The sequence below is a fragment of the Musa acuminata genome, chromosome BXJ1-10 (genome assembly GCF_036884655.1).
Source record: "Musa acuminata AAA Group cultivar baxijiao chromosome BXJ1-10, Cavendish_Baxijiao_AAA, whole genome shotgun sequence".
Lineage (NCBI taxonomy): Eukaryota > Viridiplantae > Streptophyta > Magnoliopsida > Zingiberales > Musaceae > Musa > Musa acuminata.
The window spans coordinates 27,892,067-27,915,608 of record NC_088336.1 but is presented as its reverse complement, the minus strand read 5'-3'; the positions used below and the strand labels follow the sequence as shown (position 1 = coordinate 27,915,608).

Here is a 23,542-nt window from a genome sequence, read left to right as displayed (position 1 = left end):
ATCAATTTAATTCTCTGTATGAAATTAAACTATAGGGTTTTACAAAATGTATTTTTTTCACATCATGTTGTTGGTCAAAAAAATTTATATAACATTTTTCATCTCACACATTTCTTCTTGGTTGTGTATTAAATAAAAATAGGCTAAATAGAATTCACTAATTTTTTATTGCAGCCTGTTGTCTCCAATTTCCATGTCTTATAATTATTTGGAAATAATCCCTTCAATTAATATTTTTTGCTGATGGAGTCTTGGAGATAAGAGTAGGCCAGTTCATGGGCCGGGCTAATTGGTTCTGTCAGCCTGGTCTAATCATTGGACCGGACTGGTTACGGCCCCGCCCCGATCTACATGGCTCGAGTCAGTGGTGGCGGTTCGAAATGCATTAGGTTTTTGAATCCGACCCGTTAATCCAAATCGAAACCTTCCTCGCCTTCAAATTCCCAGATCCCGTTCTTTGGTATCGTCGCGGGACGAAGCAAGCACGAAATCTTCTCATCTCCAATGGTACTCCACCTTCTCGTCCTCCTCTTCCGTGATCTCGAATTCCTCGTTTCTCTGATCTCTTCTTCCGATAGGAAAAACCTGAGAAGGCAATGGGAATCGGATCTTTCTCTTTGCATTGTGATGTTGTGTTGGATCGTAACTGAAAGAATCGTATGTTCTTGGTCGTGTAGGCAAGTGTCAACCCTAGGATGAGGTCTAGGAAGGAAAAGCCCGGAGCGCCGCCATCATGGATTGAGCCAACAGAAGCGGCAAGAGATATCGATACCGAGCAATCTGGTATGGACGCTGATAATCTTTTGGGTTTCTTTTTTCTTCGTTGTCGCATTGACCCTCTTAATCTGTCTGGCAGGCAGCCTTGACGCCAAGGAGCTGAATGTCGCCATGAGGTACTAATATCACGTGGCTTAACTGGTATGTATGGATTTTCTATTATCTGCTTCTTCCTTTCCCTAAATTGTGACCCTAGTTCTGTGTCTGCAGGGCCCTGGGGTTTGAAGTGACAGAAGACGTTGACTACGGTTGGTTTTCCTCTTCATCCCTGCGCTTTCCTTGTTTATCCAAGAATGCTAATAGCTTACTTTTGTTTGTTCCTTTTGCCGGCAACCATGTATGTCATATAGGATCTTTATCAAATAGAATTAAGATAACTAACTAGTTTCATTATGCAAAGAATGTGCCAAATGATAATGGACATCGTTTCCTCAGCTAAAACTGAACATGTTGTTGAAATTATCACAAAGTCTTGGAGAGAAGTAGAGTTTTGGATACCGAGTAAAAGAACGACTAACAAGGAGGCTTTGCATTTGCCTAAAGTTTCTTTGTTTAGCGCCATTATGTAAATAATGATTGTAGAAGCCTCTATTTAGGCTCTGCACTATACATGTAGCCATCTTGGAAACGGCCTTGATGTAAAAAGTTAAGGATGCATATATCGATCCTAGATCCCCCATTGGCAGCGGGAGCTCAGGCACTAGGTTCACCCTTTACTACTGATGTTGCCATCAATCAAGAGGTTTGGGTTCATAGTTTCAACTATAGCTGTTGGCTGCTATAGCTATGCCATGGGTTGATAGCAGGTGTCTTAACCAAATTGCCCCTTTAACCAGGATATCCATATCCTTGGTTGATGAAGGTTCAGTTTCGCTCAAGTCTGTTTGTAGGTTTTAAGGCTCATATGATTATGAGTGGGTTGGAAAAACTCAAGTCAATGACCATGTGTCTGCCTCTTTGATCACACTATTCTTACTAACTAGAACAGTGATCTCTCGTATCTCTCTGTCTTATGTGCTCATTCCACAATTTCTTGCTTGACTTGTCTCATATTGTTTTGCTTCTTTGGGGAAATACTATTCATTTGGTTGGAAAGATGATATCCAATCTATCTTAACCCCAAATAAAACCATACTAGTCCCATCTAACAAGTATTCCAATCAAATAAGAAGTCTCAATATTTAATTCACTAGACTATCTATCCTTCTAGCCAAATTGAATCTGACCAGGTATAACATGTCAACTTTAAACCGATGTGCAATGCTAGGTCCCATGATAATTGCACGAGTATTGATCATTATATTTACAACATCTGACAGGCTATTACATGCTTAAGTGAATTTGGTTAGTGGTTTCGGAAAGGTGAAACTCTTTTATAATTCAAATTCAAAGATTATGAATATTAGTTGGTTGTTTTATTAGTGATGGGATGATTAATCAATATGAATAATGGTAGGTGAGTAAATGAACTGATTCTGGGTTCTTTTCTTAAATTTTTATCATGCATCTAAATATCTGATTATTATTGCCCCATAGTTTTTTCAAATTTCTTGTCATTATTGACAGTGCTAATGGCCTCAAGATCATGCGAATCTTTTAGCATGCATTTTATAGTATTGGTTAATGGTTAACTATATTGATTGGTGAAGAATACCAGCATTGCTTTCATCTTGTTGGATTAGACACCATGTTTATTAAAAGATGGGTCAAATTTTGGACTGTCTAAATACTTTACCTTATGGTGGATGCCCATCTGGATGTTCCCTGAAGGTTCAGTTTTACTTTATATGACTTGTAAATGCATAATCTTAAGAGACTACTCTATTATTGCAGGATATTAATTGTTTGATGGCTGAAATAGACAATGATAGAGTGGGGCAATTGATTTTGATGAATTTCGTTACATGATGAAGGCCAAGATTGGAGAAAGGGGCAGCAAAAAACTTACGAGGGCTTTTCGCATTATTGACCAGGATGGTAATGTAAAAATTCTACCTGCTTTATCAATATGCAATCTTATTTGTGTGTAATAAACTTTTGTTCAGATAATTCTAAAACTTGTTGGGACCTGTCCGGGGGAAGATATAATATAATCACTTCTCATTGGAGTTTTGCTAATGATTGATTAAAAGATGATTTTGACCAACCCTCTGTAACTAGGATGGAGATATAGTCGAGGACTGGGACTGCAGCATGCTACTATACCCATCGTGCATTCTCTATGCCGGTACATCATATGCATAGGGGCTTGCTGCAAAAAAAGGAAAAATTAATGAGAGAACATGCTCCTTTATGAAATATAGCAGTAATGTTATGAAATTTCATCACAATTATTGTTCTTATCTTTCTCTATCGGATGATATCAATCACTTTCCTTTATTTGAATGTTATCTTATCTTTTAAGTCTTAACTTTCTATTCTTGCTGACAGTGTAAAATGGTACTTTATTGCTATTTACTAATAAGCCTTGTCTTGTTGAAGGAAGTATATAGGGATAATTGTAAAACGTTGAACCAAGAAAAAGAGTGTTTAAGAAGTCAAAGGTGGTCCTTTTGAAAGGGGAACTTACAACAGAGTAACTCCCATAAAAACAGATCAACTTATCTTTCTATAAGCGAAAATTTTAGAATACCGGTATCCTGTATACTAGTATCAGCACTAGTATCAGCTCTTAGTATGAGATATGTCCAAAAAAATGTAGTAGTTTGAGATTTTGGTTCTTGTGGTATGCAGGTGATGAAGATGTTGATGCTGAGGAATTCATGAGGATTATGAGGAGCTGTGGGCATTAGAATTTATCCTGTTGTAAAGTTTTTAAATCCCCCCTTATGATCATCTGAATGATTCAGTCCTTATTGAAGCTTTCCAAAATGCCACCATCATATTGGGTACAAAGTTTTCATAATATGTTTATATATATATATATATATATATATATATATATATATATATTTGTAAAGAATAAATGGTGAACGGTTTGGGTTGGTCATTTTTGTAATTACAACAAAAAAATGAGGGAATCCGGTTCAGAATGACGGGTTCATCTCGTGGTCCACTCAAACCGGCTCACCACGTTTCCCGACATGGAGCATGTGTGGCCCGGACACCGACACAACCTGTTATAATTACTCATTATTTTTAAAACTAATTTATTTATATTAAAAAAACCAAAATTTTATTAGATAAATAAAATCCTTTTGTGTAATACTCCTCTATATAATGGTTGCAATTATAATCATAACGATGATAAACATCATAATTCTTTAAATGGATAAAGTGTAAGTTTCGCCTTTGTTTTCTGTCATACTCTGTGCCGCCCGGATGATGATGTGGCGCCGTTGTCGTCAACCACTCGCCTCCACGGTGTCAACCTGGTGCCCATAAAAAACACAAAGGGCACTAGGGTCTCTACCCCTCGTTTTTACCCGGTGAATTAGTTGCCTCGTAGTTACTGATAGCGGCGGATGGACAGAAGCAGAGTCTTCGTCGGTCCCACTTTTCACCAATAATTGTCAAGGTGGGTCGGCAAGCTACGAGAATCGAGTGACCAAATTAGTTTTTGATAAAGATCGAAAGGAAAATATTACTTTGGATGGTGAATTATTGCCGACCGGAAGGAGACGAGATCGGACGGAGAGGACGAGCGGAAGAAGAAGAGGAAGAGGAAGCAGCGGAGAAGAGAGTGGAGTGTGTTGTGGGGAGGAGATATGGAGTGGGTGTGCGACCGGATCGCCTCCCCCCGCTCGTGACCTGCATCTTCTCTTTGTTGGATCCCCTCCCTTTCTTCATCGCTTTTCGATTCCTTTTCCTTCTGGTGTCGGAAAAAGCTGCTCTTGAATCATTCGTCGCCGCAAGCGAACAGAGTAAGTTCTTTTTCCCCGGTACCTCTTGCTTCTTGATATGAAAATGCAAGATTTTGTGACGGTTCTTGAATTCAAGTTAGTAGTTTAGAAGCTCATAAATTCATGATCAAGTGATAGTTTTGCTCAAGAAATCGTGAAATATGCAGTAGACTGTTCGTGCGGAGTTTCTTGATTTCTCTCTGGATTGAAGGCCGATTCTTCTGTTTTCTGGAATCTGTGAATTTTTTGCGACAAATAGCTGGATCTTGATTGGTTTTCTGTTCATGGATTTAGATATTGATCTTTAAGGATGCTTTTGAGGTTGGGCGATGTCGGAAATTCGTGCAACCCTTTGTTTCAATCAAGATTTGGTTTTGAAGACACTTCATCGAAGGGTACTTGGGTATGTGATTTACGCGTGTCTTGCAGCTTAATTCTCGACAGCAGTGGGCTCACAGCTCAGGAATCTTGCATCTTATTTTCCTTTTTCGTGATCGGAGAACGTTTGCTGCACTATACTAACGTTATTTGCAGCCAAGAGAGCAGGATTTCAAATATGATTTTAGATAGAAACTTGAATGGAGAGATCATGCCTCGGCTGTTACCCTTGTGCGTCTTTTGGATATATTGTTCATAAGCTCTGCCAGTTAGGTCTCACTGAGCTGATCCACAAAGCAAAGTGATACAAATATGGTCCTGGTTTTAAGCCAATTTTCAGTTCGTTGTGTTGATCATAATGATGTGTTGGAAATTGTAATTAACATAATTAATTTTGTTTATTTGAAAAGTCTTTCTTGATTGGTTCAGTATGAAACTAAAAATCACAGAAACAATTCTCAACACTTGTATCATGGATGTTATGATTTGCCAATTCATCTTCTGAGTCTCAGATAGATCAGGGCTTATTAATTATCTGCTACACTTCATCTCGTTACCTAGTTTTGCCTTACAGCAGATGTATAACAAAATTACTTAGGATCATTCCCTTTATGATGGTTTTTATGCTGCATAACTAAAAGTGCAGAACATGGAGGTTGTCCAACTGGTTATTTACTATGTTAGTGTTAAGAAAATAGTGAAGGTCGTCCAAGTTAAGATGCTTGGTCTATTGTGAAACACTTGTTAATAGAGTTAGCTATATTTTTTGTTCTCTTACTTTTCTGACTTTTCTGTTTTATTATTTCACTTGAAACACAGAATTGAAATCGAGTATACCCTTCTTTGTGGTTTATGGAAGAAACAAAGGTCATCGAAGATCGATTCTCTGGAGAACATCTGCTAACTATTTCTTGTTCAGCAGAATGTCTGCCAACCATAGGACCTCCAAAATTTTCATGCCATGATGAAAACATTGACACAATTCACCATCAAGAAGGAGCTACAAAAAATGCCGAGAAAAAAGTTGAGCAGTATATTGCTGATAATGCTGAATATGTTGACAGACTGGACACCAAAAACCAGAAGGAAGCTATCATTAAGGAGCCGGAGCTATCACTTAAGCATATCGTATCTGATGTCCCGTCATTGGGCCAAAATACACTTGATCACATTGTCGTTACTAATCACCAGCAGGGAATGATTTTAGAGGATTCTGTGTGCCCGGTTCAACAAGGTCTTTCTGCTATCTCATCACAAGACCATAATATACCTGATCCTCAGATCTCAAATGTATTGGGGGATTCTATTTCAGGTGTTGCAGTTCTGTCATATGGAGATATTACTTATCCTATTTCTCATTCATTTGAGCTACAGAAAATGGAGTTGGAAAGTACTCCAAGCCAACTTCAAAATGGCACATCTATCAACCTTGTTGAGACTCCGAGAGTTACTGATTCAACTACCTCATGTGAAAATAGAAAGATTATGGAGAGCACACCTTCTTTGCCTGAACTGGCAACAACTGCTGAACCTATAAAAACTGTGTATATAAATAGAGGCATTGTTGACACTTCTGCACCTTTTGAATCTGTTAAGGAGGCAGTTACCAAGTTTGGAGGTATCGTTGATTGGAAAGCTCACAGGCAAAATTCTTTGGAGGTAATGATGATTCCTTTGGTGATTTTCAGCTTACTTCTTGTACTCCTTTCTTAGGCAAACATGATGGGATCATCTTGTGCATGTTCTTTGTATTAACAGTGCCTTCATTCTGATCTCAGGGTTCAGGGACTAATTTTTCTACTAGCAATGGTGTTTTTGTTTATTAATATTTGATGATGAAAACAATAAATCATTTGCATTGTGCACACTTAATAGGCAGTGGATAGAATATCAGTGCTCTTATCTTTTGTTGAATACAAAGTTGTGTTCCATACATGGAGTTAGCTAACACACACTTTCTTTGAACTTCCTAATTCAAAAGGAATCTTCTTATCTCATAGTACTGAAAAATTGGTCAGCCCAATTATACATTACTGTAACATTTCCAAATAAACAATTAAAATGTTGAACCTGTAAATAAATTGAACTTTGGATTTCGCTATATGCAGAAACGTAAGCTACTCCAATTGGAACTTGAGAGAGTGCAAGCAGAAATCCCTGAATGCAAAAAACAATCTGAAGCAGCACAAGAGATTAAAGCACAGGTACTTAAGGAGCTGGATAGAACTAATGTAATCATAGAAGAGCTAAAGCTAAACCTTGAGAAAGTCCAAACTGAAGAGGCTCAGGCAAAACAGGACTCAGAGCTGGCCCAAATGAGAGTCAAAGAAATGGAGCAAGGAATTTCCACTGAATCAAGTGTTGCTGCTAAAACACGAGTTGAGCTTGCTAAAGCTAGGCATGAAGCAGCAGTTGCAGAACTGAAGAAGGTTAAATCTGAGTTAAAAACTTTACAAGGAGAGTACATGTCCTTAGTTAGCGAAAGAGATTTTGCAACAAGACAAGCTGAAGATGCTATTTCTGCACTAAAGGAGATTGAGATGACAGCTGAGGAACTTACTCTGGAACTCATCACAAGAAAGGAATCACTGGAGTCAGCCCATGCTGCACATCTCGAAGCAGAAGAACATCGAATTGGTGCAGCATTGGCAAGAGAGCAAGATTGTCTTGCATGGGAAAAGGAACTGAAGCATGCTGAAGAGGAGTTGGAACAACTTAATCAACAGCTTTTGTTGACAAAAGATCTCAAATCAAAACTGGAGACAGCATCTGCTTTATTACTCAAACTCAAGGCTGAATTAACTGCATATATGGAGTCAAAATTGAATCAAGAATCTGAAAGTATTGAGAACAAATTATCAGATGATGTCGAAGAAACAGAGAAAACGCAGAGTATAACTCATGCATTAGCTTTAACCAGAAAGGAGCTGGAGGAAGTAAAAGCCAGTATTGAGAAAGCCCAGGATGAGGTTGGTTGTTTGAAGGTTGCATCTTCTTCACTCAAGTCTGAGCTGGACAGAGAAAAGGCATCTCTTACCAACTTGCAACAAAGGGAAGGGATGGCATCCATAGCAGTTTCTTCTCTTGAAGCTGAGCTTGATAGGACTAAACAAGATTTAGAAGTGGTTCGTGCAAAGGAAAAAACAGCCAGAGAGAAGATGGTGGAGCTGCCCAAGTTGTTGCAACATGCAGCTCAGGAAGCAGATCAATCAAAGTCTGTTGCTCAGATAGCCCGAGAGGAACTAAGAAAGTCCAAGGAAGAAGCAGATGAAGCAAAGGCAAGTGCAAGCACAATAGAAATCAGATTACATGCGGCTCTGAAGGAAATCGAAGCAGCTAGATCATCAGAGAGGATGGCGCTTGTGGCAATTAAAGCACTGCAAGAGAGTGAGCAGGCTGCAAGCATCTGTGGTACAGATTCTCCTCACTGTGTGACTCTTCCGTTGGATGAATACCACAATCTCAGTAAGAGAGCTCATGAAGCTGAGGAGCTTGCCCATGAAAGAATAGCAGCTGCAATTGCACAGATTGATGTGGCTAAGCAGTCTGAGGTGAAGAGCTTAGAGAGACTTGATGACGCATATGGAGAGATGAGGGCACGAAAGGAAGCATTGAAAGTTGCTACAGAGAAAGCTGAGAAGGCCATGGAAGGGAAATTGGGTGCGGAACAGGGGTTGAGGAAATGGAGAGCTGAGCATGAACAGCGAAGAAGGGCTGGTGAGACAGCTAAGGATTTAATAGATCGCCCACAAGAGACTTTTGAGCAGCCTAGCGGACCAGGAAGCTATACTAAGGAAAAAAGTGATGCTGTCCATTCCATGACCAATCCAAAGTCATATGTGCCTGAAGACAACTCAGAAAATGATGTGCCCAAGGTTAAAACAATGAAAAAGAAGACATCACTTGTCCCAAAGATTGTTTTGTCCTTAGCACGGAAAAAGTCACAACCAGTTAAGTAGGACATGTTCAGTATATAACTGCTGTTGATCAGAATGCTATTGTTGTGTATGTATCTTAAGCCAATTCCTTCAAACTTGCTGTAATCTATTGGTTGAGGCTATTGATTACACGAATGCCTTTGTATGCTGTACGATGTGAGAAAATTCTAAACAAGATATAAGAATATGATCTGAAGGTGTTACAAGAGCTTCTATAAGCCACTGATCACCATAATCACTCCACAAACAGAATGCCACCAACATGAAGCTAATTGAGGTTAGTACTGTCCCTAGCTATCTGTGCTTTTCCACTGGTAGAAGTGTTAATCTTCAGATTTTGCAACGACGGCTTAGTTGTTCACATCATTTTACTATAGTCCAGAGACATGCTGATGATTTCCTTCAGAAATTTTTCGTGCATCTTGGCACTGATTTCTATTTTGTGATCATGTAAAGAAGTTTGAAGAACTCCATTTGGATGAATCATGGTTGTCCAACATGTTGATTGATGGTATGAATCAATGGACCAGCTGAAATGTTCACTTACAGTTGGTCAGTGGCCAAGTTCACATTGCATGATTGCTTGCCATCTCTTCAGTAGCTTGATGAGCTGGATCTTACTGAGCTGTGTGTTGCCCTAATATTGATGCCATTTTGCTGCATTCCTTTGCCAAACAAAACCTTAAGACCTTGCGATGTTACGTGTAACTTGCATTACATGCATAGTGGGATTTTGATCATTTCTCTGATGTCTGTTTCTTGATTTCATGGTGTTTAGAATGTAGTTTTCTTGCCTTGTGAGATTAACAGGGAAACATATAGTGGCATTCGTGATCGATATGGTACAAACATCAATGATACCGAATTGCTGTAGAGATAATGGTGAGACAAGCTTGAAGATTCATATGCACAATCTCAATCTTATTCTGCTACCTACACCAGTAGTAAGTACTAAGCACAAAGTGGAGGCTATCTATCGTGTGAGGAAGATGATGTCAACCTATGATAGTAAGTACTAAGCATCCTTTTTAAGTCCACAATGAGTTGACCAGGAAGAAGACGAGAACAAGTTGAGGAATCCACAAACTCTATAATTTTGTTGGCCATCTTCTTATGACACTAAGTAATATGATATTTCATTTGCTATTTGGACAGTAAGTGTTGGATTTATAAGTCTCAACTATTTTGGATCAATTACATGAATTTTTTATCATCATTCTTATATTCACAAGCCCATTGATGAAAAAAAAAAGAAACAGTGGATTAATGGTGGATTCAGTCTTAGATTATTATGTCAAGCTTGTTAAATCTCTCCAAAGAGGCTAACCAGTGATTAATGGCTGCATAATTATAAGTTCTCCAAGCCAGCATCAGATTGCAACCTGCAACTGACATGTATAATTAATAATGGAATAGCTCTCGATCAATAAGTTATTGGTGAAGCATGAACAATAACCAATGACACTACATCTTCCCATAGGCAACTAAAGTACAAGAATACTGATGTAGTCGATATGTTGACATAAGTCGTGTGATCGACACCTTAGGTCTAATACCTTGATGTCACATGGTGGACCCCTTGGCATCATATATATAGTCAACACCTCGATGTCATGTGACTGACATTGTATCTTTTTTTCCGATACAAACAGTTACATCTATTATAGTTGCACATTCTTCGGATTTAGTACGACTCCGATTACTTGAAATTAGATGAGGCAAATAACCATCTAACAAATATTTTCAAGCATAAGAGTAATGAAACCTCACTATAAAAAGCTCGTCGAGTGTGTTCTTCAGGACTCTTTAAGCTTTGATTCATTCGCGACTAAGGGTTCCACATTGAGCCAACATACAATAACCAAAATCAATTTAAGTATCAGAGCGGTCTGTTAGGATACACCATGATACAACTTTTGCAAAGTTTCTCGAATTAGGCAAGTTCATAATTTTTTGACCAGTCCAACCAAGCATGAAACAAGGCGTACAGAGAGAAAGGAACAAACCTTGATAAGGAGCAATATGGTGAATGTAAACCCTCCGTTGCTATCGGTACAGCATTTCAAGCAAACAAGAAATTAAATAGCATCACCATCTGCATGTTTTAGTTTTGGATTCTCCAATCCATCTCGTCCCAGAATTTATATTTTAGTTGAATGCAGAGAGAATTTGGATTTGTAGATCATCATAACACAGGCATATCAGGATAACAAGCTCTGCTGCTCAGTTTCATAGGTCTTATCACAGCAATAATCCACCATCTCCATCGGCAAATAAGGATTTAGTGTAAGATGTAGTCCAGAAAATTGAAGTACATGATATAATGAACCACATGAATGTTGTGGCGATACGACGGTCCCTAAACCTTGGAGTCATGAAGAACCTAAAACAAATTGGGGGTATTTTATCACATGATCTGTCACATGAATTAAAAATTCCTTTTTCATAAAGTAATAGATTCAAAGAAATTATTACATTGGTGAAGACACCTCAAAGTAAAAGTATACAAATTCAAAGTGTAGGAAAGTTCCTGGTCCTCCACTAGTTCATGTTTATGTACATTGTCCTACACCGGAGACACTATGCATTTCACATGACCAACCGGTAATTGGCCTGCAAGAGTTAAGGGTTTCAGAATCAAAGAGAATGAAGATTAAACAGATGAACAAATGAGTCAAAAGTAAGAGATGCTCTAGTATAGATAACATGCTTCACCATTTGCCACAACCAGGTGGTGAGTGGCAGCAAAAATTCGTCATTTATGTAAACAAGAAAATTACACAAATATTCTAAGCAGATAGGGAGTTGAAAAGGTCATCGGAGAAAAAAGTTGTTCTATATTAATAAATATTGGAGCATCGAAGACAGATTTAGAAATTTCATCTATAGTCATATCTCCATAAGTACTCAGAACAGAGGATCACTAGAAATAAGCTCAAATTCCAACAAACAAATGCACCATGATTTTTTCCCCTTCCGTGGAATATTAGTAGCAACCTACTTGATCTACATCTAACTGGTTGGTTATCAGTGTCATGATAAAATCATGAATCCAAAAACAAAAGAAATCTACCTGGATTTTCTCAATCAGGTATGTGAGAATTCGTGCTAATTAAATTTCTAATGCCAATAAAGAAACAATTTTAGGTTCAAATGTGTACTTCTGGAAGAGGCAATTTCCAGTAGTTCCATGAATTGTAGTCCTCCTGATCAATTATTGCAGAAAAAAATATTATCAGATACAGAATTAATATAAACAACCTAGGTAAATTGATGACATAGATAAAGAACATCATCTGAATAGAGAGATAGTAACCAAAATAAGGAATCGTATTTCAGAGTTGCAATGAGTTCCGAGGAAGTCCAAATAGTTATATGGTCTAACCTGTTCAAATGAAGACATAGGTGGAAAGATTCCATTTACTAGCTCATGGAGTGAAGTATATGATCTCATGTCAACTCGACGATTTACTGTAACCTGACCCTGAGCATTTAAAGCAATCGCAAAAGAACACATCAGTCCTCAGTCGACATTCCATAATGTTATTGTATTGACTGGTATGTCTTGGATATATACCTTAGGATTGATAATGAAGACTTTGCTAATAGGTATTCCAACCTTAAGGTAACTAATCTCATCGGTATCCCTGTTTCCAAAGCCAGCATAAAATGGGTTCCAATCAGATGGAAAAAGCGCCTTGATGGCCTGAAAGCACAAGAAAAACATAAGTTTTTGTGACATCTTTTCTTGGATTGGATCTTCTGGAATCCAGACCAGATGAAGGAAACAATCAAAAACATAAATAACTCCTCTTCTTCCAGACTGGTAAGCAGACCCTACCCATTTCAGGGAGTTTGGGTCATATAAATAACATAAATGCTCCTTATCTAATAAAGCCAATGGGTTGGCTTACCTCATCTTCACTTCAAAAGAAGGAAGAGAAAATGCAACTATTAGCACCAAGGTTCTACTGAAATGCCATAGTGACTTCTGAAATATAGAACCATGGATAGGCAAACCAAACACACTTTTAAAAGTAAGCATGGAGGAAGCTCCAAGAAGCAGTGCCATTGAATTGACTTGTATCAGCTCATACACAGGAGAGATTGTGAAACCACAAAAAGAATAGGGAGAATAAAAAAGTACCAAATATAAAGAGATACAAGCATCACTTCATTGAACACAGAAAGAGAAGCAAGCAACTTAAATTAATTATAGATTCATCTTTGATTTATCAAGAACAGAACATTTAGATACAGCATGAAATCCCTGCATTTGGAAACTAGCCAAAATTTTATATTTAGCAGGGAAAAAACAATTGAGAAAATTTTGCAATGTTTCCACTATATGCAAATGTTATACAGAACCAGAAAGTGGGCAGTTTGTGACAGAGTTATTTGAGATGCTAAATCACATACAACACTTCGGGTCATCCATAAATAGCACAAAGTAGTATAAGTGTGGAACATTCGGAGATCATTTCTGGATGTACCATGTGACTGAATTAAGATATAATAAGAGGAAACAACAGGTTCAATAAGCAAACATTCCTAAGAAAAGCCAGCATTAGAAAACAGGACTGACCTCTAGACATGAGATCTTGAATTCATGAGGCGCTCTTCTGATAACTACAAGTAATAAACTCAAGAATTATTTGGATCACATATGAAGTAAGCAAGGAATTAACTCCTAATTTCTCTTCAGGCAACAGAATTACATTTTGCAGAACATCTATAGCTACCAAGTGAAATATGATGCTTTAATAACATGAAAACAAAGTTTATCCAATACAATGAACTTCACAGATGGAATTAGACTAAAGTTCCTACTTAAATAGAAGTCGATACTCGCGATAAAATCCACCATATAAGCATCAAAGAGATTTCCTTGGCAGTTCAAAAAATATATAAATTATGACAAAAAATATAAATTATGAAAAAGTCTTGATGGTCAACTAAGAGACCAATCAAGTTAGCTATTAAATATAATTAAGGTCACCATTTTAATAGACTGACACTTAACTCTCTAAATAATAACACAAGTTGTACCTTTACAAACTAAATCGTAAAGGTTATTTGCTACACACCCATGCTGGTCGGCAAGTCAAGGCAAGATAAGACTAGTCCAACATGCCCTATAATTGGTTTCCATACTCTTAGTGGATACATTAAACAACTTCTCTTGTTGATTTTCGTGCCAGGTTGGCAAGTAAGCCAACCTGGGATGGGGATGGTAAAGCTGGCTGAATACTTAAGGATGAAATATTCTAGTCTAGGGAGTCGATTGTTTAAATTTTAAGGTGACCAACTCAGTTGTAATTTGCCTCAGATAGCAACACTGATTGTACAAGGGGAAATTTCTGGAAAGAAACAAATAAGATAAGTTTCCACACAATTTTCATAGAATGACCATAATCAAAAGGAAAAAAACGATTAGTATAAACCTTCTCTATAAAGTGAAGGAAAAAGACCATCAGGAGATATTACAACTGGAGCATCTGGCAGAGCTTTTCCATCCTGCAAATTGAAATATGATTTAGATCCCTAAAAGTGTTTACTGCTGCCTCTAATATTTCAAATACAAGGCATAATTTCCAACTACTTGGCCTTTGATAATTGTTTCTTTGTCTATCACCTGCTTAAGGTTGAAAAGAAACTGCCGTGTAATATGAGCCTGTGAAATTGCACGGGCACTGAGAAATAGCAATTGATATCCATTGTCCTAAAAGAACAAAAAAATATTCACTCAATAATTGACATATGTTTGATATGAAATTTGGTAGCTTGAAGTGGATTTAACAAGTGACTTTTGATTTGTAAGACCCCAAATAAAAATAACAAAATTCTAATGTGAAAATCAAATTAGAACAATTATTAAATAGCTCAAATTGAAACATCTTTTACAGCAATTTTTAAATCAGAGAAAAGTTGGAATTCTAGTAGTTGAGGAAAATATGGATTCACAGACGCGTATTTTCCATTCACATGCCCTGGGACATGTCTATGACATGTGATAAAAACAGAAGGGTGCATTGTGTTGTCAATCCCAGGCCTGAATCTAGAAGGACAGCAGGTCATACCTATCCTTAAGACAACAGCATGTTAGATAAGAAGTAACATGATAATACAGTCAGATTTTGTTCTCAACCCTGTCTTTTACAAAGTTATCATGAAGGTGGACAAGAAAAAGGGATAATAACTAGAAAAGATGAGAGTTTCAGTTATTTAAGTTCTTCTAAGGCCCTATTCTGCCTCCCTCTCTCCTGGCTCCATCTAGTTGATAGTCAGAAGGCAGCATATTTGAAGAAACAAATAATAATAATACCATTTGATACTTTAGTATGGTGGAAGACATAATAAAATATTAGCTCAAACATGCTGCTCCAATAATATTTCTTTAGCTAGGGACTGGGTCAATAACCTGCTGGTCATTGGATCCTAAAACAAGTTGAGCCCAACCTGCAAGATTCTGTTTGTGTCAGTTTGTCCTCGGATTCAAATTAGCCGATTGAAAGCTGTCATTATTGCCTTACAAAAACTTAAAGAAATGACCAGACAGTACACATGAAGAATCTTGTTACACGTAGTCATGTACGACTAATAATAATGTAATTTATGTGAAATTTTTGAACCATCAGAACAAGAAAAAGGTACTCTCAGGAAGCTTCCTTTAATTCGATCCTTAGCAAACACGGTTAAAGCCAACTCCAAGTTACTGAAACAATGCTTGAGAAAACTTATGGCCAGAATTTGTATAGGATAAATTTCTTAATGCAGCTAGAATGTGCAATTTTAATCACTAAGTACCAAATGTTTCATACATTGCAATACAGAAAAGTAAACCAAAATTTTATGATAATATGAACAGTGAATCTGACGAAAAAAAAGGTAATCTACAACTGCAGATGCTAAGTACCAGTTGCAGTAAAATGGGAATATTTTTACCAAACCTTGATTGCAGAAAATAAATGAGCCACACCAGTCTGGGACCAATCTATACCAACCAAAGGCATAAACTGTCCAAGAACATCTGATCTGTAAAATATACACCAAAAAGTTGAGGAATTACTTAGCTATAAAGTCCTGACCGAGAAAATTAACTGGCAAAAAATTAATAAATGTCATGTAAACAGAGACCATAAAAGATTTCCAAGAAAGTAGAATATTTTTCTCCACCTTTAATTCTGTTGAACAAATTGCAACATCTGGGTCCCACAAAATTCTTACATGCAAAACATACAGAGTAAGAGATCATAATAGATCATCACTTAAATTATCTTCATGATGTAATTGCTAGTAAAAGGCCCAACAAGAACAAAACATTTACATAATGGAAGGCAATATGACAATAAAGTTCAGAAGCTACATATATGTCAAAAATCATAACTTTTGAACCACCCAATAAAAGGTCTGTTACTGGGTGACACATCAAGAAGCTTGTTAGACCAAGAGCATCAAGATTCCATCGAAGGAATCACTTTATATATCCACATGTGACATGCCATGTGTTGGCACTCCTCAATCATGGTGCAGCAAGTATCAGACACTTGTACTCCATGCTGGATTAATGATATGGTTCCAGCATGGTACATGTGAAATGTTACACACCACAACAGGTCCAACAGCATAGGTGCCTCATTGATCCATGTTGTGTATGAATGATACAGTATGCATAACTAACTACAACAAAGTGACATTCAAATATGCCAACCTAGAACCTATAAAGATGAAATATGAAAATTAGTTAAGCCAAGGTATTAAAAACTGGACGTACTGCTCAGCACTGGGCCAGTATTTATCGGTCTGTTTGTACGCCAGACCACCAGTTCATACTGGGTAATAAACCTGGTTTATTGTGCCAGGTATACTGTGTGGTACCGCTACAGACCCCTTTTCTACAGTTTTTGAAGTTTTCTTTCCTATTGCAGTGTGTTCTCTCAGTACTAACCCCTGCTGAGTTTTTGAGAGGTTTAGACAGTACTAACCCCTGCTGAGTGTCAGTACATTGACCCATGTCAGTCAAACCATCAATCAATATCGGCATCATACTATTATTTTAGCCTTGAATTAAAATATATATCCAATTTTTTTAACAGAAATTATAAATAAATATTTAAGTATTTTAAACTTAACTAAACATGACTTTTTATATATCTCAATGACGACAAAAAATCCACATAGCTAACCCCAAATAGTTGAAACTTACAACTTTATTGTTGTTATTATTAAAAAATGTTAGATTTAAATATGTCCACCTAGAAGAGTTTGCTGCGCAAAGTTGTAAGGCTGAAAATGAATGTTTGATTACTGGAAAAGAATAATTGATGTTGATATGCATATATTTTCCAAAATTAACAGCCATGATAAGTTTTAAATTTAAGCATATATATTCAGCATACTAATCATCTTACACATTTTTAAGCATAAGAATGGACCAAAGGATGGCACTTGCAGAGTAGATGCTTTTATAGAGCTTAGATTCCCAAAATGACAATAATATCAGCAGGTGGACCACATTTTCTAGTTGACTATCATCAACTGCAGATATTTATACTTATGCATGCAGCAAGCTGTCTTCTATTGGCTTATGATACCCACAAAGGAAAACCCATTCTGCTTTCTTGAGCATCCTGTTTAAGTATGTTGGTGATAAGAAACTCTACTCAGCATACACACTTCAATACTCTATTGACCTACTGCCATCATAAACAGATTCCACATGCATTAGAAGGTATAAGTGAAGAAATCAGAGATCAGGAAAATGATTTGGTAGCCTAAACCTTATTTACAAGGGCATAGATCCAGAAATCAGAAAAAAAAAAAAAAAAAAAAAAAAAAAAAGAGATGTTTATTATTATCTGGCTCAAGTTAATCTACTAAAAACGAGATACTAGCGTAACCAGCTCATTAATGATACAAGTTGATTAAAATGCATAATTGACCATCAATCTTGGTTACATGCCTTACATGTAAAAGAACAAGAATTCGTCCATTAGTGTCAGTTAGTTCATGTCAAAGAGATGGATCCCTGAAATCATGCCAGTGGACCATAATGTGCATCAATATACAAGAATGAGGGGAAATGATGATTCAAGAGCACATCTCCAATCCATTGTTTGCTACACCCTGTAGTAAGGATCGATACTATCCGAGACAAGGTGGTTTGTAGAATGGGTTGGCCACCTCAAAAGAAAGCAGCATATAAACATGTCTAATTAGAGCTGGTGCTTACTTGGTGATAGTTCCATCTACGTCTGAGATAACTATCCGAGTATTCCATTTCCATAGATATATCCTTGCATCAACCTATCGAATATGATCCTATCAGGTATTATCTAGATGAACGAGATAAAGACAAGAAATTGCACACATGATATTACAAGAAGGAAACAGTATCTGGGAGAACCTGCTGCAATCCAAGCATTGGCGTCCAGAAAGTAAATGAAACCACATTCTTGCCTTCTTTAAGACTCAAAGAAGCAAGTTCTTCAGATGTTGGAGTAAGTAATTGCACCTTCTTAGAGTTATTGGCTTTCGGCATGTCACTTTCATGATTTATGTTTCCAGTACTTTTGGAAGCCAGATCCACAACCATCTCCTTGGTGTTTTCAGAGGCCGTGTGGGCAGTGCTTATTGTCTTAGACCTTTTTAAGAAAGGCCATAGGTTCCAACCCCCACGAGATGATGTGATGCTTCTAGAAGCTTGATTCTTTCTCTCAGCTCCATCCACAGGTATCATACCTTGAGGCTCAAATATTTTTTCCTGACCAAAACAAATCATTCCCAAAATAATAGGTGCAGCTGCATTAAATGGAAAGTATTGATCACCAACTCTGACAACAAGCTTGTCATTCTTCACAAGAGAAGGACCAATGGTAGAGAATTTCTCCAAATTCACCTTTTCACAATTAAATACCTGACGAGCAGCATCTGCCCCCATCCCTTCAAATAACAAGTGTTTGCAGAGGGATAACTCTGTAAGAAGCATGCAACGTAAAAGATCATTAGGAAAATTTTCCATAAAATCAAATATATACTTTAACTTAACACCATGACTGGAGTACCAATTTTACATTTGACCAGAGTAGGTACGAAACAACCATTCTCTTTGGTAAACAATTCTGCTAATTTAACCAATAGATGATTTCTTCAAGCAGACACAGAAAAAGATAGGCAATTTTCTAGAGTCGTTTTTTTGCAATAGACCCTCAAAAATTATCAATATATTTATCCAGCTTCATAGTATTGTAGAGTTACATTTTTGTATCAGCCCCTCAGGAGTTATCAATATATTCATAATTAATCCAGCTCTGACCATTATGATCAAAATTAACCATGGTGAAATCAAGGTTTCAAATTTCAGTCAGATTGATACATACGACCATTAATTACCAGTTTGATCAAGGCCCGATAACAAACCATATAAGTTGCTACCTGATCAATATATAAACTTTTATTGTTTTTCGGTGATATCAGATGGTGTAGGTTGGTATACCACAGGTATCTAGAACCATATCAACATATGACTGGTTGGCGCAACCAATATTCAGACAAAGATTTAAAATCTTGGATGAAACTATCAGATACTCTATGCTTCAATCATCTTTTACCATGATATGGTCAGGCAACAAACAACATACTATATCATAATGAACAAACAACCACATTTCTCTTCAGTTAAATTCATGTCAAGTTTGACAAATATTGCTTCCAAATTATGTATATCAAATTAAAATCCTAAAAAATTTTGACATAAAACTACGTATAAATTTAACAAATATTAAACCAACAATCCATGCTCATATGATCATAGAAATGGCTAAGACATAGTTTCATTTACCAACTGTCGCATTTGTCAAAGTGCTTTTCTGTTCCTCCTCATTTTTAATGGAGATAGCAGTATCAGCTGCATCAGATGAATATCCTTGAGTTAGTTCTGTTTGAGGCTCTGCCACCAAATCAGAAGAGCTCGAATCTTCTTTCGTAAGCACATCCAGCTTACATATGTCAGCTTTTGATTTCAATGAGCAACTCAGTGAATGATTAATATCAGATCCTTCAAGATCCCTAATATGACGACAGATAATGGGCAATGATATAGATGATAGTTCGATTTCTCCAGAACTTGTCTTACAGCCATGAATACTTGTTGGACTAGAACGAGACATTAAGACATCAGACATTCCCTCCAGAGACTGTTTATGGCTCTTGAGATGCAAATTTTGCTCTTCTTGATGAAATTCTGCAGTGAGTGTCGGTAGATGTTCTGCATGAACAACTTTATTATTATTTGATAGCTCGGTGTCAATTTCTTTAGCACTAAAATTGTGAATGTCACTGAATGGAAATTGAACATCCTCCGAGCTCTCAGAACAGGGAACACTATGTTCAGCTACTTCTGAAGGCCCAGAGATGAGGCTAAAATCTCCAGCAGCATTAATCTCCTCGAAAAAATAAGACCTCTTCGGATTATCATCTAAATCAAAATTTTCTATCTTATGAGTTACATTGCTCGAGTTGCAGGAATTGGGAATTTCAGGAATGCTATGTGATTCTGCAGAAGCACCAGAAATAAGTGGATTATTGAATTTGAGAGAAGGAAAACAGGTGTCTTGTGCAGCATCTCTTTCCGCCATCTGAGAGTGAATCCCAACAAAATCAATTTGCTGAAAGTTGGTTTCTTTGTCATGAAAAGATTCCTCTGCCATGGCATCCATAAAGATTACCTCATGTTCACAGCTTTGCAATTGTTGATTATATAAGAAGGGAATACCACCTGAGATTTGATCAGAGCTTGAATTGGGTTCGGATTCTGTGTTAAAGCCGTCATTATCTGAATCCTTGAAGGCCCCATTTCTGGGATAGTCACATTGAGATTTTTCAGACAAATAATACTCACTAATTATGGATGTTTCCAATTTCTGGTTATTGCAACCATCCAAGTGTTCCTTACCTAGTAATGCACCTGTCTCTGATAAATAACTTGCCTCTTGAACCATGTTATCTGTGTCATACAAAAATTCATTCTCACATTGCTCAGCCCCACTAGAAAGAAGGCCCAAATGTACAGATGGTTCGTCGTCTGAAATATCGAAGCTAATGGTTGAACTTTCGATAGTCCCACAGTAGCTGAAGGAAGTAAGTTCCCGTTCTCCACTTTCAAATGAAGAAAAACCTGCTACTGAACCCACATGGCTTTCATTATGAGGCTGTGCGGTATCATCATAATATGTGGCTGAATTAAGATTTGGAGCATCAGCCTCACTTGATTGTACTGTTACTAAGTCTGAGATTAACTTGTTCCGATCAGCCGTATCACTAATCTCGAAAGCATAAATCTGCACAACCTCTTCATGGGAGGTTGTCTCTTCAAAACTTTTTTCTGTTAGCATGTTGTTGCTATGTTGTCCCTCAACATGTGAAACAAAAGAATCACCAGTTCCATCAAAATTTAAGTTAGGCTCCACAATAGAGTTCCTAAAGACAAATTCGGAGTTCTTTTGATCTGCATTATCACCAGTATCAAATGTATGTATCTCTATAGTCTCCTCACTGACTCTTAGACATGAAGGGCTACCATCTATCACTTCTTCTGAAAAATTTCTGCTAAAAATTCTCTCACTAAAAGTATCATCCGGATTCCCCTCACCATGAGAATTAAGCTTTTCTTCACAATGTAAATCATCATTTGTTAAAGATGTCCGAGGATCTTGTTCCTTATCAAAAACACTAACATTCATCTCGGTTTTCTCAGAAGATTTCACCCGAGTATCATCAGTTTTCCGGTCACCAGACATCAGATTGGTTGACCACTTCACTTCCAAGAGGTCAGCTGCGATCTCTGCACGCTCCAGTGAGCTAATTCTCTCCACATTTCCAGCCTCTTCAATGTCTCTGATCGACTTTTGGCCGAACACAAGGCCAAAAATCGTAGATCGCCTCGAATTCGTTCGAGCAACAAGCTGTGCATTCCCATCATCCAGCCGGGTGACTAGCTCCTTCTGTCCATCCGCAACACTAGAGCTCTGTGTTCTCTTGAATTGCCCATTCTTTAGCCTTCCCTCTGTCTCATCCCCAGAAGTTGGCGGTGACAAGAAGAAATCTTGTCCCCCAACTTCCACATCCCTGAGGAAGAAGGCCTCTCCTTTATGGTCCAAGTACATACTGAATCCAGCTTCAACACCATTAACAGAGATCTTGACAACTTTTTCCTTTGTCTTCAACACACCTTGAAATTTCCCAAACCGGACATACCATGGCGACGACCTGAAGCTCCCATCTTGCTGCTGGACCACGATGATGTCCACGGCTCCTCCGAACGGATGAAAGGGGCCCGAGACGGTATACACTCCTCGGGAGATGTAGCTGCCGATCTTCTCCACGCAATACATCTTCCCAGAATTTTCACCTTCCGCACGGTTGGAATCATAACCAACAAATCACCTGCAGGGAGGGATTCACCAAAAACACTGAACAAGCCGCCGGAATCAGCAAATCAGCTCACGCCCACAGACGCGGCCCAAAGGAACCGTCATCAAAAGCAACAAGTCTGCCAAAAAACATGGAACCTTCCCAACGAAATATCTAAGAACCTGAAAGATGCATGAACTTGAAGAATGTATGGGAAACAGCAGAAGAATGAGTCGAGAGGAGTAAAATGTAGATCAAAGAATCACGAAATCTCGTCAAGATGTGATTTCTACGATATCCTCGAACCCAAACAAAAGCCCCTCCCACACGAAAAGGGCAGTAAGCATATCAAAATTACCGATCATCCCCAAGGAATAGAAGAATATTCGAATAATAATAATAATAATAATAATAATAATAATAATAAAAGGTGAGGATGACAACATCCATTTTAATTCTCGCGGCTAATGATGTAAACATAAAAATTACACTCATGTTATTATTATATGAAAAAATCTTAATGCTAAAAATATAAAATTATAAATAATAATATATTAAATTTAGGACGTGTACTTGTCCGTATCATTTAAATATCAATCTTAAATATACCTTCAAAAAAATAAAGAGAATTAGATTATCTCTTCCTTTCCTCTTATCCTTCTTCGTACGATTATTGAAAATGATAGAATAAATACTAAAGCGATATAAAAAATATATTTATATTTTATATATATAATCCGTAGGAGATCCTGTTATATGCAAGGATAGTATCTAGAATAAGCAATTAGTATAATCATTTCCATCATCCTCGATAAAAAATTTTATTATAATTATACTTACTTTCTATTAATTGATATTCCTAATCAGAATCCAATCTAATATACCTTATCCAATTAAATAAGGCCCATTAATTGATAAGATATAAAAAAAAATAAAATCATAATAAAAATTATTTAAAAATAATTTTCTTTTAATTAAATTTTAAAATTTTGGAAAAATATTTTACACATGGTCACAAATTTTATAAAGAAGTTAATAAATCTAATAAATATGATAATATTATATTAAGTTTGATTACCAATATTAATCATAATGATTATATATCATCAATGGCATATTCTCTTTCATGTATCATAATGTTATTAATCTTTTCTAATGGAACCCATAATATATGTGATTTATTTTATTAAGACGATC

At 37.0% G+C, this 23,542-nt stretch overlaps 2 protein-coding genes and 1 long non-coding RNA gene across 7 annotated transcripts; 2 read left to right on the top strand and 1 right to left on the bottom strand.

The window, feature by feature from the left end:
- Positions 1-289: 289 nt before the first annotated feature.
- LOC135595037 (uncharacterized) lies at positions 290-3,632 on the top strand. Its single transcript, XR_010480266.1, has 6 exons — positions 290-507; positions 678-783; positions 857-918; positions 988-1,025; positions 2,611-2,754; positions 3,511-3,632. It is a non-coding gene; the product is annotated as an uncharacterized LOC135595037 (long non-coding RNA).
- Positions 3,633-4,382: 750 nt separating this feature from the next.
- On the top strand, positions 4,383-9,143 carry LOC103968678 (protein WEAK CHLOROPLAST MOVEMENT UNDER BLUE LIGHT 1). Of its 2 annotated transcripts, XM_018819864.2 has the most exons (4): positions 4,383-4,640; positions 4,914-5,022; positions 5,817-6,656; positions 7,106-9,143. In XM_018819864.2, exons 3-4 carry the CDS (start codon positions 5,850-5,852, stop codon positions 8,954-8,956), a joined length of 2,658 nt encoding a protein of 885 aa, XP_018675409.2. In that variant the 5' UTR covers positions 4,383-4,640; positions 4,914-5,022; positions 5,817-5,849; the 3' UTR covers positions 8,957-9,143. The 2 variants fall into 2 exon arrangements, with proteins under 2 accessions (XP_018675409.2, XP_009380247.2); XM_009381972.3 differs by lacking the exon at positions 4,914-5,022.
- A 2,172-nt stretch (positions 9,144-11,315) lies between these two features.
- Positions 11,316-22,662, bottom strand: LOC135595927 (phosphatidate phosphatase PAH2-like). Of its 4 annotated transcripts, XM_065087461.1 has the most exons (12): positions 19,776-22,662; positions 18,852-18,910; positions 18,342-18,698; positions 18,168-18,241; positions 15,886-15,970; positions 14,571-14,657; positions 14,380-14,452; positions 13,521-13,564; positions 12,513-12,641; positions 12,321-12,419; positions 12,097-12,141; positions 11,316-11,548 (listed from the first exon to the last, which is right to left on the bottom strand). In XM_065087461.1, exons 1-12 carry the CDS (start codon positions 22,324-22,326, stop codon positions 11,525-11,527), a joined length of 3,627 nt encoding a protein of 1,208 aa, XP_064943533.1. In that variant the 5' UTR covers positions 22,327-22,662; the 3' UTR covers positions 11,316-11,524. The 4 variants fall into 4 exon arrangements, 2 of the variants coding, with proteins under 2 accessions (XP_064943533.1, XP_064943532.1); XR_010480713.1 differs by having other exon boundaries at positions 12,009-12,141; positions 18,342-18,910; XM_065087460.1 differs by having other exon boundaries at positions 18,342-18,910.
- Positions 22,663-23,542: the final 880 nt, after the last annotated feature.

Excerpts from the sequence above, each read along its gene's own strand:
- LOC103968678 (XM_009381972.3), top strand. The coding sequence starts at position 5,850 with ATGGAAGAAACAAAGGTCATCGAAGATCGATTCTCTGGAGAACATCTG. Across the intron at positions 6,657-7,105 it reads ACAGGCAAAATTCTTTGGAG|AAACGTAAGCTACTCCAATT; the intron begins GTAATGATGATT and ends CGCTATATGCAG.
- LOC135595927 (XM_065087460.1), bottom strand. The coding sequence starts at position 22,326 with ATGTATTGCGTGGAGAAGATCGGCAGCTACATCTCCCGAGGAGTGTAT. Across the intron at positions 13,565-14,379 it reads TCCTTCACTTTATAGAGAAG|TTATCAGAAGAGCGCCTCAT; the intron begins GTTTATACTAAT and ends TATTACTTGTAG. Across the intron at positions 11,549-12,096 it reads GGAAATTGCCTCTTCCAGAA|GCCAATTACCGGTTGGTCAT; the intron begins GTACACATTTGA and ends TAACTCTTGCAG.